General features: G+C 41.4%; 1 protein-coding gene across 1 annotated transcript in view; it reads right to left on the minus strand.

The window, feature by feature from the left end:
• LOC145352216 (phospholipase B1, membrane-associated) overlaps window positions 1-18,221 on the minus strand; it is a 52,892-nt gene that overhangs the window by 21,995 nt on the left and 12,676 nt on the right. The window contains exons 7-10 of the mRNA XM_080201954.1: window positions 16,230-16,350; window positions 14,645-14,696; window positions 6,705-6,785; window positions 4,193-4,258 (exon numbers count right to left, since the gene is read on the minus strand). Of these exons, the coding sequence (XP_080058080.1) occupies window positions 4,193-4,258; window positions 6,705-6,785; window positions 14,645-14,696; window positions 16,230-16,350 (320 nt within the window). The remainder of the gene's footprint in view (window positions 1-4,192; window positions 4,259-6,704; window positions 6,786-14,644; window positions 14,697-16,229; window positions 16,351-18,221) is intronic.

An 18,221-nucleotide genomic window follows, 5' to 3' on the forward strand; every position in this document is an offset into this window, starting at 1 on the left:
TAGAATCTTAAGATAACTTAAGATACTAAGTTAAGGGAAGGAGTAACATTCCCAGATACCGAGCTGAACCAAAGTTGTCTCGTTATCTTCATTGAAAAATGAGGCTGAGAATCAGGTTTAACGAAAATGAAGGGAAGATGAATGGACGAAATATTAAATGATGTAACTCCTGTGTTTAACAATAATTCACTTGCTAGAGAATCACTAATTTATAAAGTAGCACAAAATTATCAATCACTTGGATAAAATCGAAGCAACGTGCATGGACTTACAAAGGAAAGATCATGTTCATCAAAATTAAACATTTTTTTAAGGAAATAATGGAAGATGGATGAAGGAAATACAGTTTAAATTGATTTTCAGCAAGAACTTGAGATCACTTCTGGCAAAGGTACTGGCACAATGAATTAGTTGGAATGTAGAAAATAAAGAGGATAAGGGTTGCAACTTCTTGCCTGAGAATATGTGGTAATTGACGTGTTGGACCAGTTCACATTTGGAGCAATATAATTATTAATTATACACTTAACATGATCCATTACATTTTGAGGAACTATTATATTTTTTATGTTGCTCTTAAACAAGTCTGGTAAATTCTAACAGAGTCAAGGAAAACCTTTGATATGACTTGTATGAGCTGGTGGAAGTTTAAGGTTTATTTATTACCATCACTAGTAAGCTTATATTAACACTGCCATGAGTTACTAGGAATCCTGCAGTGCTCTGGTTTCTTTCCACAGTCCAAAAGACTTGCTGGTTAGGTGCGATGGCCGAGATAAATTCACCCTCAATGTCCCCGAACAGGCATCGGAGAGTGGCAACTAGGGGATTTTCACAGTGACTTCATTGTAGTGTTAATATAAGCCTATTTATGATGCTAATAAATAAGCTTTAAAACTTAAAGTATTCCCAGCTTTTTTACTTTTGATAGTATATTTTATCAGAGTCCGCACATCTAATGCCAAATAATGTTTTTTTTAACCTCTAATGTTATATCTTGCTTTTGTTCATTACTTAATAGTGTATCCTTCTATGAGGGGAGAACAATGTCAAGAGAAGATTTTGCTATGCGGAAGTAGCCTGAGTTTGTAATCTATAACTTTCCAGTTGGAAGGCAGAATCTTTGTTTTTAAGACTGCCTTAGTAAGCTGAAAAATAGTGCACAAGAGAGAGATATGATATCAACATGTGCTTTTGTTAAAGCAGAAAATAGTTTCTATGACTAATTATGTAATAAAGTCAAAAAAATCTGGTTTCAATTAAGGTCATCATAAATTCCTACTGAAAACTATTGAACAGTGTGATTCATTGTGTAATTATTAACAAGTAAGCGTACAATAAATTAAATTCACTATAAATCAGCTATAGCTGTACCTGATTAAAATTTGGACTGATTTACATGTTATAATGAGCATATATAAAGTGGGGGAGTGCCTTCTCGATAGTTAAGGAGGTAATCTTCGAGACTAAGGGAAACAGATGCCTGGATCCCGGAAACTACTTCAAAAATGGTTGTTTTACATGCATGACTCTTTAACTGATCAACATTATCTCCAATCCACCAGGGAAATGGATAACAACCCCCACTGGTAGGCAAAAGAGTCATAGAATCATAGAATACCACAGTGCAGAACAGGCTGGTTGGCCCATAGGGCCCAGTTTTACCATTGTGTCGTGCCTGTTTTCAGACGCAAAAATGTGGTAAAGTCGGATGTGAGGCCATTAATGCAATCCGCGCCCACATCTGCGCAGATAGCCATTTTACCAAAATCCAGGAATGGCGGCAATTCGATTCCCGCCCAAAACAGGCACAACGGTGATTTAAATGCATCTGCTTGCATTTAAATTGAATTAATGAGCTGCTCGCCCAACTTTATTAGCACTTTCCCCTTCACCACCGTGTTTGCCAATCGGGAACCGCACCATAATGGACCTGCTAAATAAAAGTCTGAATCAGGTGCTCCAGCTGCTGAAGGGCGTGTACAGTGCTTCCAAAGGCTCTCTGTCTCAGATCAGTGGTGGGGGGTACGGGGGAAGCAGGCCTGATCATTCTCTGGTTGGTGGGGGGAGCGGTGGTGAGGGAGGCCAGATCATTGTCTGGTGGAGAATGAGTGAGGCCAGATCGTTGTCAGAGAGGAGGGGAGGAGGGAGACAGATAATATGCATCTCAGGTGCGGTGGTGGTGGTGGGGGGGGGGGGGGGGGGGCGGGGTGGTCAGGGTAGCAGATGGATCTCTGGTGGGGGGTGCAGATGGATCTTTGGCAGCGCAGGGGAGTCTGCACAGGGATGGAGCTGGGGAGTCTGCTGCCACACTGTGGGCGATTGATGGGGGGGGGGGGGGGGAAGTGGGCAGGAATGGTGATCGGTGTGGGTAGTGGGGGAGTGGAGAAGTGGGACAGTGATGTGTATGGATAGTGGGGGGGTGGATAAGGGGGACAGTGATGTGCGTGTGGTGGGGAGATGGTTAAGGGGGACAGTGATGTGTGTGGGTAGTGGGGGTTGGGATAAGGTGGACAGTGATGTGTGTGGGTAGTGGGGGTGTGGATAAGGGGGACAGTGATGTGTGTGGGTAGTGGGGGTGTGGATAAGGGGGACAGTGATGTGTGTGGGTAGTGGGGGGGGTGGATAAGGGGGACAGTGATGTGTGTGGGTAGTGGGGGTGTGGATAAGGGGGACAATGATGTGTGTGGATAGTGGGGGTGTGGATAAGGGGGACAGTGATGTGTGTGGGTAGTGGGGGTTGGGATAAGGTGGACAGTGATGTGTGTGGGTAGTGGGGGTGTGGATAAGGGGGACAGTGATGTGTGTGGATAGTGGGGGTGTGGATAAGGGGGACAGTGATGTGTGTGGGTAGTGGGGGGGGTGGATAAGGGGGACAGTGATGTGTGTGGGTAGTGGGGGTTGGGATAAGGTGGACAGTGATGTGTGTGGGTAGTGGGGGTATGGATAAGGGGGACAGTGATGTGTGTGGGTAGTGGGGGGTTGGGATAAGGTGGACGGTGATGTGTGTGTGGGGGCCATCACTCCAGTTTTTCACTCCCAGGCTGCTTCCTCCGCTTTCTGTGGCTTGGGAGCGATCTGACACGGGCATACTTTTTCAAATATTTTTCCAACTGCACATGCGCAGTTCAGAGCTCCAGCTGCGCTAAGCCCCACCCACAGGCGAATGGAACTGGAGATAGCTGCGTGCGTATGGGGGTGCCTGAAAGCAGATTTCTAAGCCGGATCTGCATTACGCCCAGATTCAGCGCTAAGAATGAAAATGGTAAAATCAGACCCATAGTGTGTGCACTGACTCCCTGACAGAGTATCTTACCCAGGCACTCCCCCCTTGCCCTATCCCTGTAACCTCACAGATTTCCCATGGTTAATCCATCTAATCTACACATCTTGGGACACAAAAGGGACAACTTAGCATGTCCAGTCCATCTAAGTTGCCCATCTTTGGAGTCAGGTGGGTAAACATCTTTGACTCCACAAGAACTCATTACTAACTTTAGAGGCCTATAGAGAACCAGAAGGTAGTTTGGCCTTCTTCTTATTCTCTGTGTTTCTTCTTCTCATTTTTTGTTTGCTTTGCTGTGTTGGTTTTGTCCTGCTTCTCTCTTTATCCCTTCATGTTGCATACGGATGACCTCTATGTAGCCATTAACATCTCATTTGTTTCTTTCCAAAAGCCATTACCAGTTTCTTGTGCTGCCCTTTACCCTTTCACAAAGCTCCCCTTATGTTCTTCCTCCCAGCCTCCCTACTTCCACTGGTTCAAAATCGCTTACATTTCAAAATGTATCGGTGAGGTGAACTGGTCATGCTAAATCGCCCCTTAGTGTCCCAAGATGTGTAGGTTAAGTGGATTAGTCATGGTAAAGGGACAAGTTTGCTGAGGTACAATGGAAGAGGAGGCCTGGTTGGGATGCTGTTTTGGAGAATCAGTGCAGAACTGAATGGCCACTTTGTGCATTGAATGGATTCCACGGGATTCAATGAATTTCCTTTCTCTCCAGTTCTAACGAAAGTTTGCTGAAGGTGAAATGTTAACTCAGCTTCTCTCCACAGATGCTGCCTCACCCACAGACTTTCTAGCATTTCTTGGTTTTATACAAGGTAGGAATTACTTTGGTAATTTACAGCTTTGCTTGGTCAAAACAATGTACTGGTAAATATGCTGATCCCCATTCCCCTTGACCCTTACCTCATCAGAAAGTATGTCCAAGGCTACAGTGACATTGTATACGAAGCTGTAAGGTGAAAAGAGATCCTGCATAAAAAGCGGTATTACAGTATTAGTAATGGCATAAGGTGGATGTGAAGCACTTAATGACATATATTTCCATGAACAAAAGGGTAAGGATAATTCTACAGAGTCCAATTCCAAATGAAAACTGATACATGTGAAGTTTGGGGGAATGGAACCTTCCATCTCCTCAGGAGATGTCAAAATGGCTCACAGTCAAGTGGTTTACTTTTGGAAATGTAGTTGGTGTTGTTTCATAAGTAAGTTCAGCAACTATCACTTTGGACTGGGCAGGGTCAACAAACAGAAATGAAACAAATGATCAACTAATTGGCTTTATCAGTGTTGATTACACGATGAATGTTGCCAAGCAGGATGTTTGAAGATTGGGGTATTTTACATCCAGTATTTTACATCCAGTAAGGGCTCATTTTAATGTCTCACCTGAAAGAGGGCAGTCCTTGACAATGGACCACCTCTTCAATGTTACACTAACAACAAAGTTTCCACTGGGGTTTTCCCAATCCGGCACTGTAACTATGATGGAAAGTCTGCGGAAACCTTGGATAAAAAAAAGGGTGGGATCTCCTGCCTCCACAGCCATCTTGGACGAATGGCCCTCTGAAAGAAAATAAATTCTCCTCATCTCCATCTTAAATGAGAAACCCGTTGGCCAGGATTCTCCTGCCTTCCAGCTGCATGCTTCCCACTGGTGGAAGGTAATGTGTTGTTGATTTTTCCCCATGCCGACAGGAAACCAGTGGGCGGGGGTGCATTGCCAGCAGGACCGGAGAATCCCAACGATGTGAACAGCGGCAGAATTCCGGCTGTTATTTTTAAATGATGTCTCCTGATTCTAGATTCCCCCATAAGGGGAAACATTCTCTCAGCACACACCCTGTAAAGTTTGCTCTGGGTCTTATATGTTCCAGTAAGATCACCTTGCATTCTTCTAGACTCCAATGGACACAGGTCCAACCTGTCCAATCTTTTTCATAGGATAATCCATTCATCCCAGGAATCAGTGAATGAATATTCTCTACACTGCTTCTAATTATATCTTTTATTATTTAAGGGACAAAACTGCACACTATACTCCAAATGTGGTGTTACAAGGGCCCTGTACAATGGTAGCAAAATATCTCTGCTTTTATATTCCATTCCCCTTGCAATAAATGACAACATTCTATTTGCTTTGCTCATCACTTGCTGTACCTGCATACTAAATTTTTTGTGATTCATGTACCAGGACACCTAGATCTCTCCGTACCATAGAGTTTGACAATACCTCACCATTTAAACAATATAGGCCAAAGCAGACAAGGTCACATTTTCCCACATTATACTCCATCTGCCAATTTTTTGCTGACCTACTTAACCTATCTATATCCCTTTGCAGACTCCTCGTGTCCTCTTCCCAGACTATTCTCAGATCTATCTTCGTGTCATCAGTAAATTTAGCAATGATACAATCAGTCCCTTCATCCAAATCATTAATGTAGTTTGTAAGTAGTTGAGGTCCCAGCACTGATTCCTCTGGTACTCCACTAATTGCCAACCCAAAAATGAACTTACTTACCCAAACTCTCTGCTCCCTGTTAGCTAATCAATCCTCTATCCATGCAAAATGTTACCCTTGCACCATGAGCTCTTATTTTGCCTAGTAACCCTTGGTGAGGCAGCTTATCAAGCGCCTTTTGGGAAATTCAGATGAATCACATCTACAGGTTCCTATTTATTCACGTTGCTTGCTACTTCCTCAAAGATTATCTGCTCCAGTCCTGGACCGGGACTTAAACCAGCTATGATTCAGAAGCACCCCCTTGACCTATGGTGATTATGATGTTACAATATGGGAAGTAGGGAGCATTCATTGCTATCTCAATGCTCTCATACTTCGTATCAGTGAAGTAAAAATTATATAAAAGGTTAAAATACACTCTCTGTTTCAGATTCAGTTTTAAAGAAAAACAATTCAATATTATAACTGATTTCATCAAGTATATATGAATACCACAATTAGCAGAATTTCACCAATATTTCTGGTTGAATTTTGTTCTGAGCATTTTGCCTATTGTCTCTTTAATATTCACTTACAAAACCTTTCTTTATTTATTACTGCCTCAAGTCAGCCTACCTTCACACTGCAATGAAGTTACTGTGAAAATCCTCTAGTCACCACACTCCAGCACCTGTTCGGGTACACTGAGGGAGAATTTAGCATGGCCAATGCACCTAACCAGCACGTCTTTCACAGCACCCAGAGGAAACCCATGCAGACACAGGGAGAACTTGCAGAATCCACGCAGACAGTGACCAAAGCCAGGAATTGAACGCAGGTTCCTGGCGCTGTGAGGCAGCAGTGCTAACTGCTGTGCCACTATGCCGCCTTGTTGGCTTTTTATAATGAAACTTTTGTGTATATATAGCTATTGCACATATATGTATAAATCACACAAACAATTCTTACCTTATCTTTGCAGTAGTCACATAAATCGTTAACTCCAATGAAGACAGTGACTAATTTCCAGTCCTCGGTGAAGTTTATGCCCTAAATTGTAGCAAAAATAGGCTAAATATTCTTTAAAGTGTTTTTCAACAATATGATCAAGAACAATTGAACTTATTTTAGACAATTATGCCCTTCACAGGCCCTTCAGCCCAACTTGTCCATGCCACCCTTTTCTTTTAAAATCCCTAAACTAATCCCCATTGCCTGCATTTGGCCCATATCCCTCTATACCCATTGTACCCATGTAACTATCTAAATGCTTTTCAAAAGATAAAATTGTACCCGCCTTTACTACTACCACTGACAGCTTGTTCCAGGCACTCACCACTCTCTGTGTGAAAAAATTGCCCATCTGGACACTTTTGTATCTCTCCTCTCTCACCTTAAACCTATGCTGTCTAGCTTTAGACTGCCCTACCATTGGGAAAAGATATTGACTATCTAGCTGATCTGTGCTCCTCATTTTTTATAGACCTCTATAAGATCATCCCTCAGCCTCCTATGTTCCAGGGGAAAAAGGTCCCAATCTATCCTATCACTCCTTATAAGTCAATTCATCAAGTTCCTAGTAAGTCTTTTTTGCATTCTTTCTAGTTTAATAATATCCTTTCTGTAATAGGGTGAGCAGAATTGCACACAGTATTCCAAGTGTGGCCTTACCAATGTCTTGTACAACTTCAACAAGACATTCCAACACCTTTATTCGATGTTCTGACTAATGAAACCAAGCATGCCGAATGCTTGAGAGAGAATTTAGCATGGCCAATGCACCTAACCAGCACGCCTTTCGGACTGTGGGAGGAAACCAGAGCACACGGAGGAAGCCCACGTGGATACAGGGAGAACACACAGATTCCACATCGACAATGACCCAAGCTAGGAAATGAACCTGATTCCCTGGCACTGTGAGGCAGCAGTGCTAACCACTGTGCCCCCCGTGCCACCCTGATCGCTCCTTTTCTTTCCAAACAATTGGATCAATAATGATAATTGGCAATGCACTGCACCTAATGACTATCAACTATAAACCCAACATTCCAGGATTCCATCAGCACATGAAAAGTCTAACTTTTTGTTCTTGTAAAATTCAGTATCTCTTTGTGATTATGTTAAATCTTGGCTATCTGCTTATTCTTTCTAAAGAGCTGCGTAGCCAAAATTCTTATTGCAGATTAATTTCAGGCTTGAATGTCCAAACCTCAGCTTGTTGAAAACTGAATCCAAAGAATAAATATTAAACCCATCACTTCAAGAACAAGCATTTGTTTTCCTTAAGCTTCACCCCATCACAGATCTGGAAGGTCGTAGAGGGATTTTATCAGTTCCCACAAATATGTGAAAATTGCCATCGTCTGGGCTTCCAAGGCACATGGGACTGTGGTTTCCTCTGTTTGGGAGTTTGGAAAGTGTTGCAACAAAGAACAAGGAACAGTACAACACAGGAATGGGCCCTTTGGCCCACCAAGCCTGTGCTGACACTTAGCCTTTCTAAACGGAAAACCTTTTGCCTCTGCGTGGTACGTATTGCTCTATCCCCTGCCTATTCATGTATCTGTCAAGATGCCTCTTAAACATTTCTATTGTATCTGCTTCTACCACCTCCACTGGCAGCACATTGCAGGTGTTTACCTCTCTTTGTGTAAAAATTTATCGCACATCTCTTTTAAACTTTCCCCCTTTTACCTTCAACCTATGTTCCCTAGATTTGACATTTCTACCCTGGGAAGAAGACTCCAACTACCCATTCTATCATTGCTACTCATAATTTTGAAAACTTCTATCAGGTCACCCCTCAGCCTGTGACATTCAAGTGAAAACAAACCAAGTGCGTCTAATCTCTCATCATAGCTAATGCAGGTTTGATTTAAATTTGACCAATTCCACCAGCAGTCCTTGCATAGTAAAGACTGCTTTTCACAGTTAGACAAGAAGCGCTGGATTCAATGGGAAAAAATATATTTTGAGGCCTTGACCTGTGAGGCCCACTGTCATAAAAACAGAGTTAAACAGAACTGACAACCACATTTCAAAACTATATAATGTATTTCAGTTAGACCAGCCCTAATAAAGAAATGTTTATTGAAATGCAAAAGTTAACTAGTGTGTGGGTCTTATTGCAACATTTATGTTTCAATAGTTGAACGGGAGTCAAAAAAGGTGGGAATATGAACATGTTGTACATCATAGAATCATACAGTGCAGAAGAATCCCTTTGGCCCATTGAGTCTGCACCAGCATGCGAAAAACGCCTGAACTCCCACCTCATCCCATCTATCAGCACTTGGCCCATAGCTTTGACTATGCCAAGTCCTCATCCATGCACTTTTAAAGTGATTAATAATTTATAGTGCGACTAATAACTGACAACAATAATTACTAATGTGACAAACTGAACAACAAAAACCTTGAATGCTGGTTTGAAGGCCGGGGATGGGCGATTACAAGACAGCCATAAATTCTGATGATAGGAGGCAGGGCAGAATATAATAGGAGAATAGGATTGTGGTTTCAGAAACTTGTGGAATGTGGGCAGGCTTTCACCCCATGGTTTAAACGAAGAACCTGATGCTCCATTGCGTATGTATCAAGGAGAACTTTGATATGAAAATAAGGCCCCATAATTGTGATAATTCAACTTCACCCATAAAAAAGTATAAAAATGTTACAAAAATAGTATGTTTTACTGCAATGAGAAGGAGGTAACTTGGTCAGTCACCTGATTTATGAGAACTGATAATCAACAAGGATTGATCATTTATTAATGGTTGCATGTATGGATATCTGTTGTAACATTATTGATAACGCTGCTCACTTTGTAGCATTTTAAACCCAACTTTAGTTAGTATGGTGTGTTGCTTTTGAGCCTTTCTGGAAAAGATAATTAAATGTCTGTTCCTCATGTGTAATTTCTCATGAATCTCAGGCACAAATCAGAAACCTACAGGCCTAGGCCTGAGGTCTTATAATGGGAAATGAACAGACATACACCCACTATGAGGCTGTAAATTCTCCTGACCTACTAGGCCACCAAGAAGCTCAGAGTTGCGTAACTATTGGAAGCTTGTTTCCTCCTCTTTCTGATAAAGAATCACAGATGAACACAATGTAAAACCTACACAAGATTGCGTTTCACACCATAGAGGCCTGATTTGATTTTGACCAAATCTTACCAGCAAACTATTCAATGCTAAGAAACCTTTAAAATAAAGGCTACTTTTTCACACCTAGACACAACTGCTGGACTGGGGTGGGAAAAAAAATATTTTGAGGCCTTGACCCACTCATCCCAAGTATATCACTACATACGTGTATTTAATTTGATTTGATTTGATTTGATTTATTACTGTCACATATATGAGTACACAGTGAAAAGTATTGTTCCTTTCATGCTATACAGACAAAGCATTTTGATTTGATTTGATTCATTATTCTCACATGTATTAGTATACGGTGAAAAGTATTGTTTCTTGCATGCTATACAGACAAAGCATAGAATAGAGAAGGAAAGGAGAGAGTACAGAATGTAATGTTACACTCATAGCTAGGGTTTAGAGAAAAGTCAGGGTAGATCCATTCAAAAGTCTGATGGCAGCAGGGAAGAAACTGTTCTTGAGTAAGATGATATGTGTCCTCAGACTTTTGTATCTTATTCCTGATGAAAGAAGTTGGAAGAAAGTGTGTCCGGGGTGTGTGGAGCCCTTAATTATGCTTAATTATATTCACTAACGTCAAAAAGTCCACTAATCACAAACAATAAAATCATGTTTTAAAAAATTGATTTTGTTTTAATACAAATTGTCAAGGCTTCAATGAAGAGCAGTTATTTGGGTACTGGCATTATCATGGCAGAACTCAAATTAGCTGATTAGGATTGTGAGGTGCAGAGGAAACATTTGAGATTTTTGTAAGGGAATTGCACTGTTAAACAAAGTTGAATTCCATTTTGCATCACAATACACTCCAATATTCATCCTTATGAACTTCTCGCTCTTTAATTGACAGAAAACAAAAGATTAAAGTAAAGTTAAAGTTTATTTACCATTCACAAGAAGGCTTATAATACGACTGCAATAAAGTCATTGTGAAAATCCCCTAGTCACCACACTCTGGCACCTTTTCGGATACACTGAGGGAGAGTTTATCATGGCCAATGCACCTAAACGGCACATCCTTCACACTGTGGGACGAAACCGGAGCACCCAGAGGAAACCCATGCAAACATGGGGAGAATGTGCAAACTCCACACAAACAGTGACCCAAGCCAGGGATTGAACCCAGGTCCCTGTGCTAACCACCGTGCCGCCATGCTGCCCCTCCAGCAATGTGGGTTGGAACACAACTCCACCGAGTGACAATATGTGTGTTTCTGTCCAAATAATTGAAAACGACCATGGAAAAGTAATTTCCATAACTGAACCCCAAACTTAGCACTATCTGCCACGCAAATAAGAACTCTTGTATTTCAAATCGAACTGGATTTCATTATCGGCAGTAAAGCAAAGGTGTTCACAGCTGAGCTTGAAGAAAGCTGTTCACAAAGATCTAGCAACCTATCGGGCATGGATTTCCCCTGTCTCAATGTCAGGGTGAATCTAGTGCTAAGTCAGGATGATCTCCAGGGACTGGATTTTCATTGTCCAGGTGAAAACCCCTCCAAACCAAGAAGGGCAGGAGAAAGAGTTGGCTGCTGAGTGCCGTGCGCCGGGAAGGCCTGCCTCCATTTCTGCCCTTTCGCAAAGGTGAGGGAGAGAGCAGGACCCAGAACAAGCCTGTTCTTATAAAGTGGGTGGTTAGCATCATTGTGGTTTAAGAACAGAAAATGCTGGAAAAACTCAGCAGGGCTGGCAGCATCAACAGATTAACAGAGTTAACATTCCGAGCCCAGTGTGACTCTTCTTCAGAACATTGTTGGTTCATTCATAGCCTGTCTCTGACAGGTTTTCTAATTTTAAAGGAGGTGGCCAAACTACAGCAGTTGTTTGGTCTTACATCAGCTGCGTTGTGGCGTGGAGCATAAATTGGAAGTAGGAAGAGTTAAAAGGCATGTAAAATGGTTTTGCTTCCTGCATGTTTCATTATGAGTTGTATCTCTTCAGTAAGATCAGTCATGACAGTGCTATGTTTATGGGGCAGTTGCATCTCCCAATCAATGGATGGGATGTTCTGGCCCCGCTTGCCACCAGAATTGTCCAGTCCTGCTGAGAGCCAATGGATTTTTAGCTGCACCATGGAATCTTCCATTTGGCACTGCCAAAACAAGGCTGAAAAGTGCTGAGTGTTGATATTATTCCTAGCAGATCCTCAGGAGCAGTTTTTCAGTGAGATGGAGGACTTTAAGAGTCTCATTACAATGATGTTACTGATGATGCATCGACCATTTGCATGGGCCAGCGGCAGCCTAATTCAGCAGCCTGTAATGTTAACATCTTTTCAGCAAAACTTTTTTGTTTGTTGAAACATTCGAGTCCTGAAACTTGTCTTTTAAAACCACCATACAGAAAATTGGCAATGAGCTGGTTGGAACACACTTGCAACCATTCCAAAAGAAAAATAAAGTGGGAAAACTCTGAGAGCACTGTAGACAATCAGCAGAAAAATAAATAATTGAAAGCATTGCTATGTGAAAGCTGGCAATAGAGGGGTTCCAAAAAATGATTGCAGCCACCAGAAGAAACAAAAAGTAGTTGAAGATCCTGGAGAAAACTGTTTTGGAAAGAAGCTCGCCATGTACTCTGCCTGAAAATACATGTAACAGGCTGAGCTCAGATTTGCTTTGTTTTGGGGAGAAAACAAGCAAGGTAGTGCAAAATATTCATCGTGTTCACTCAGCTCTTTCCATAGTGAAAAATGGTGGGGGGGTTTTGGTGTCATGGGGTTGTTTGATAAGAATACAGAACAATGGAGCTCATACACAGAGAGTTTCATCTATTTTGTGCAAGTGGACAAGATAGCAGCAGATATAGTAGCCCTAACTTTCCTGAGCGTAATGGGGGAGGCGGGGGGGCAGATTTAACCTTTTAACCTGCTGAGGAGTCTGGAACAGCCAGAAAAGCCAGGCATGAAAGCCTACAATGAAATAGTGGAAAAATTGCAAGGCCATTCTTGTCCAAAAGCTTTAGTTATTGCCAAGAAGTTTAGATTCCATTAGTGTAATCAACAAGAAGGTGAATTGAGCACATAATTTGTATCCACCTTGAAGAGACTAGCTGAACACTGAATTCCAGGATGCCTTGAATGACACCATTAGAGATAGATGAGTCTGTGGTTTAAGGAGCGCGGCTATTCGAAATTGATTGTTAACAGTAAGTAACCTAACCTTAAAGAAAGCTTTGGAAGTTGCTGTATCCGTGGAATTAGCAGCCAAAGAAACTTAACAGTTGAGTTCAAGTACAATAATTCACAAAATATCGGCTGAATACAGATACAGACTTGCAGTTGGCATCAAGAAGCAGGCACTCAGCTACAGATTATTGGTGCAAGTACAGCATGTGCAGAAACTGTGGCAGAAAGGGTCACATTGAACATGATTGTTGGAAAAGGAAATAGGTTTCAGGCCAGAATTACAAAAAGCAAAAGATGAGTCCTTCAAATGAAAAACCGAATAAGGAGAATAGCATCCATCTGGTGCAAAAAGGGTGCAAAAAAGGACTTGAGCCACAGTACAAAGATGAACTGTCATTAAACATGTTGGTATTGCTGGTGCAATGAACCATTAGTCAGTCACACCTTTACTAAACAGGCAGTTGGTGACAATGGAGGTGGATATTGGAGCTGCAGTTTCACTGGTACCAGAAACTGTCCACCAAAATAACGTTTGACATATTGCCTTGAAACCCTCAACGATAGTGTAAAAAACCTAAACTAGAGAGTGGTTCCATTCAGAGGCCATACTGATGTGCAGCTGAATGGACAGTCGGCAGAATTGCACTTGCAGATTGCAAAAGAAAATTATCTGGTACTAATGGAAAAAACCTAGCTGCAAAAGATTAGATAAAATTGGGCCAAGGGAAATCTTATAACAGATTCCAAAGTAAGTCTACTGAAGATCTTGAAGAAACATGCCGTTGTTTTCAATGGTTGAGATCAAGATTAAGGACAAAAATGCTTAAAGGTTAGGTAAGTGTTGTTACATCATCGGGCCTAAGGCAGAGGCAGGATCAGTGTGGCTGGTCAAAATGAGAATCTTCAAGCCCATTACTGTGAGTGATTGGGCCACACCGATTGTGCCCATGATGAAAAAAGACAATCAGTACACATTTGTAGTAAACGTTACTCTCAGTGCACAGCAGTACCCACTGTCTCTGAGTGATGACTTATTCACTGGGTTGGCTGAAAAAGTGCCACTCACTGCTTATCATGATGAAAATGACACAACCAAAAAGAAAGACTAATACCGCCCAAGATTTCATTTTGATGACTTTTCTCAGAATGAGGATTGTTGATTATTACCAGCATTTTTTGCTTTTATTTCAAATCTTTGAAGTTTTTGTTTCTAGTTTCAAAAGCAGCTTAATTTTTGGTGTCATATTGCTGCCCCATGGTTCAATTAGAATTCATCACTTCCCATGAACACAACTGACAGATTGAAGAACAGCTTCTTCCCTGCTGCCATCAGGCTTTTGATTGGATCTACCTTATATTAAGCTGATCTTTCTCTACACCCTAGCTATGACTGTAAAACTATACCCTGCATTTTCTCCTTTCCTTCTCTATGAACAGTATGTTTTTTCTGTATAACGCACAAGAAACAATACTTTTCACTGTATACCCATACATGTGGCAATCATAAATCAAATCGAAATCCTGCCAAAGATATGAATATCAGACCAAAATGTCAATTTTTATTTCATTACTATCTTGAGGCCAGGGATATGCAACTTGTTTCCTTTCGTACTCACGGGAAATGTTCTCATTGTGTCAACCAGACGTCTTGCTTGATTGGGCAACTGGCTAGAGAAAAAACAATGTTAAACTGAGTGTATGTACAAGATTAAAACTCAAATTAATACACATGGCTTTTGGCCAAATAGGAATGCTCTCCCCTCCAAATGGTGAACAAGAGATACAGAAGTAGAGAAATCACAAACTTGTTTAAGAGTGGTGATAATGAGGAATATCTTTTGCCCAAATGTCAATTAGGATAATGGTAGAGAAAGATAACGGGGAAGAAGTTCTGAAAATCATTCAGGAGATCTTCCTTGACCACTATTTTCTCTGTTCAACTGGGAAGGAGTCATTCCTGGATCTGGGATGGCTCAAGTGTCTGTGGGAGAACACTTGGGTAAGGATGATGATCGGATCGTAACATAATGGAGAAGACCAAGGAATGACATACAACTGAATATTCAAATTGGGAGAAGGCTAACTTCAGTGGAATGAGAAGGTATCAATCCAGAACAAGATGGACAAATGTTTGACATGAAAATCTATGTTGAAACAATGGGCAACCTTGAAGGAAGAGATGTTTCAGGTGCAAGCGAGGTACATTCCATAATGAAGGAAAGTTAGGGAAACTAAAGGCAGGGTTTCTTGGATGACGAGGGAGATGGAGAATTTGATGAAACAAAAGAGGGTGTATGGTACATGCCAGGTGAATTCTTCAAGGAAGAACCAGGTCAAAAAATGATAAGTAGCAAGGAAAAGTGGAAGAAAATGCAAAAATATTCTACTGGCAAGTAAAGACTTCTAACACAAAAACTGAAAACTATCTGAAGAATGTAGCAGTTTCCCCCACCAGCCCCCCCCCACTCTCCCCCCCGCCCCCATCTCCCACCCTCTCTCCCCCCCTGCCCAGCCATCCACCCCCTCTTGTCCTCAGGGCAATTGCGACATTCCACAAATAGTCCTTTAAGAATCTGTACCTCTATTCTGCCATTCACACATTATTACCACTGAATGGACGCTTTCAGCACCTTTCTCGGCCTTCTTCATCATCATTTACATTTCCTTTGTCCAATTACAGCCCCTCACCCCACCCCTGTAGAACAAATCTCAACTGATTTTCTTTGCTCTTAGCTCTGATGAAGCAATGACTCAAAACTATTCTCTCCCCACAGATGCTATCAGACCTGCTAAGATTTTCCAGCATTTTCTGTTTTTGTTTCAGATTCCAGCATCCGCAGTATTTTGCCTTTATCTAAGACTTTTAATACATTGCCATGCTGTTACTTAGACAAACACAAAGGTATGATGGTGTCAGTACTAGACGGCTGAGGCAGGTACACATAGATGAATAAAAGCAAATTACTTGCAGATGCTGGAATCTGAAACAAAACCAGAAAATGCTGGAAAATCTCAGCAACTCTGACAACATCTGTGAAGAGAGGACAGAGTTAGTGTTTCGAGTCTGGATGATCCCGACTTGAAATGTTAGATCTGTTCTCTCTCCTCACATAGACAGAGCTACTCACAGATGAAGTAGCTTTACATTTGGACAGCCAAGGTGATACTATTCATATTTCTTCAAGATATCATGTTACTTACTATGTGTTAGCTCCGGTCACTGCAAAGTTAAATCCCGTCTGTTCTAGCGTTGGTGGTATTTGGTGGAAGGTTTTCCTTTTGGAATAACCAGTGATGTTGGGATTGAAAAGTTTTAAGATATCTGGAAATGAAAAAGTTCTTAGCTTACTTTCTGTCATATGAAGTTTAGTTTATTCATTACTGTCACAAGTAGGCTTACATTAACACTGCAATGAAGTTACTGTGGAAATCCTGTGAAGGAAAGTACAAAATCGCTGTTCATTGTAGGCAGAATCTAGTCTATCCATGCAATGGAACACAGGAATACAATAGAACAAATATTGCATATATTTCGAAGAACACATATCCAGTTGCATTAATCAGCTCTTTCAGAACCAAGCTGTTAAGGTTCTTGCTCCAATTCCTTTTATTCTCATTCTTGCTGTAAAAGAACCCTTCCTTAGGCAAACCCATATTTCCTTGAGTAAGAAGCTTATCATATACAGAATATGCCATATGAGGAATATAGCTTGTTCCAGGATAAGCCCACTTCCCCTTCCTTGCAGACTGGATTGTTTTCAAGATTCCACTTTACACAACACAGTTCAAGAAGACGGATAATATTAAACATGCCAGACTCCTTCATTAAAAGGTGAATCCACTAAAAAGCTTTAGTTATGAGTTATTTACAGAATCAAACAATGAGCAAGATATTAAATAGCTCAAAATTGAAGGAGAAGCCTGCATGGAGCATTTTCTGAATTAGCGAAACAAATCAGCAAAACAAGTGTTTTGCATGTTACCTTCAGATCTTGATGTGAGATGTTTCTCAGAAGTGTAATGACTTTAATTAGGCAATTGAGTTTGGCCTGTTAGAATATGAACTCCCTGATGAAGGGCCAAATTGATGGGCTAATCAGGGAACCTCTTGCTTTGTATTTAACCAGGAGTGTCAGTTCCTCTGTGACTCTGAGTGTAGACTGCTCACTGAAAGCACTCTGTGTGCTGTTGTCAGGCTTGTAAATAAAGGGATTTTGGTGGCTTCTGCCTCTGAGGACTTATTACAGAAGAAAATGACAGTTTTGTTCCTCAGCTATTTACAGCCTTACAGGTCCAATGAAATAACTATGTGTCCCTCCAAGACAAACCAAATTCCAACATGTAAAATGTGCTAATTGTGACACCAGCTAATCCAGTGAAGGGCAGGCACTTGTGCTGAAGCCCTATCAGATAAAGATGATCAGGTGAGCATTTTTGATGCCTCCCTCCAGGTACATCGGCATAGAAAGGATCAACTTTGGGAAATAATGAGGCATTTTTCAACATATGATAGTGGAGCACAATTCTAAGCTACAATGGATGTTCAAAAATTATATTCTGTTTGGTTCAATGCAGTTTGATATAATCTAATAAATTTGTGTGACCAAAAACAAGCCTCCCTGAAGAGACAGTCAGAATTTTTGCTATATATATAGGTACATATGTGGAATGAGCTGCCAGAGGAAGTGGCTGAGGCAAGCACATTGACTCCTCTATTTGCTGTTTGGTTTTATTCTTCCCTGTCTTTGTGTTTCTCTTCCTTTGTCACTTCATTTATTTTTTTCCTCCAGTTCATCATGTTAGGAGCATAGAAACTAGAAGCAGGAGTAGGCTCTTTGGTCCATTGAACCTGTTCCGGCATTCATGGCTGATCATCAGATTCAATATCCTGATCCCACCTTCCCCCCATATCCTTTGATCCCTTTAACCCCAAGAGCTATATCCAATTTTTTCTTGTAATCACATGACATTTTGGCCTCAACCACCTTCTGTGGTAGCGGCTTCCACACACTCACCACCCTCTGGCTGCAGAAATTTCTCCGCACACCAGTCCTAAAAGGTTTACCCCTCATCCTCAAACTATGGCCCCTAATTCGAGACTCCCCCATCATTCTGTCGACTAATTGAGTTTGATAAGTTGGGAAATTCATGTTTTAACAGGAATTCGGGTTAACTTCAGCAGAGGTTGGAGCT

This window comes from Carcharhinus amblyrhynchos, chromosome 14 (assembly GCF_965287045.1).
Source record: "Carcharhinus amblyrhynchos chromosome 14, sCarAmb.v2.hapA, whole genome shotgun sequence".
NCBI lineage: Eukaryota > Metazoa > Chordata > Chondrichthyes > Carcharhiniformes > Carcharhinidae > Carcharhinus > Carcharhinus amblyrhynchos.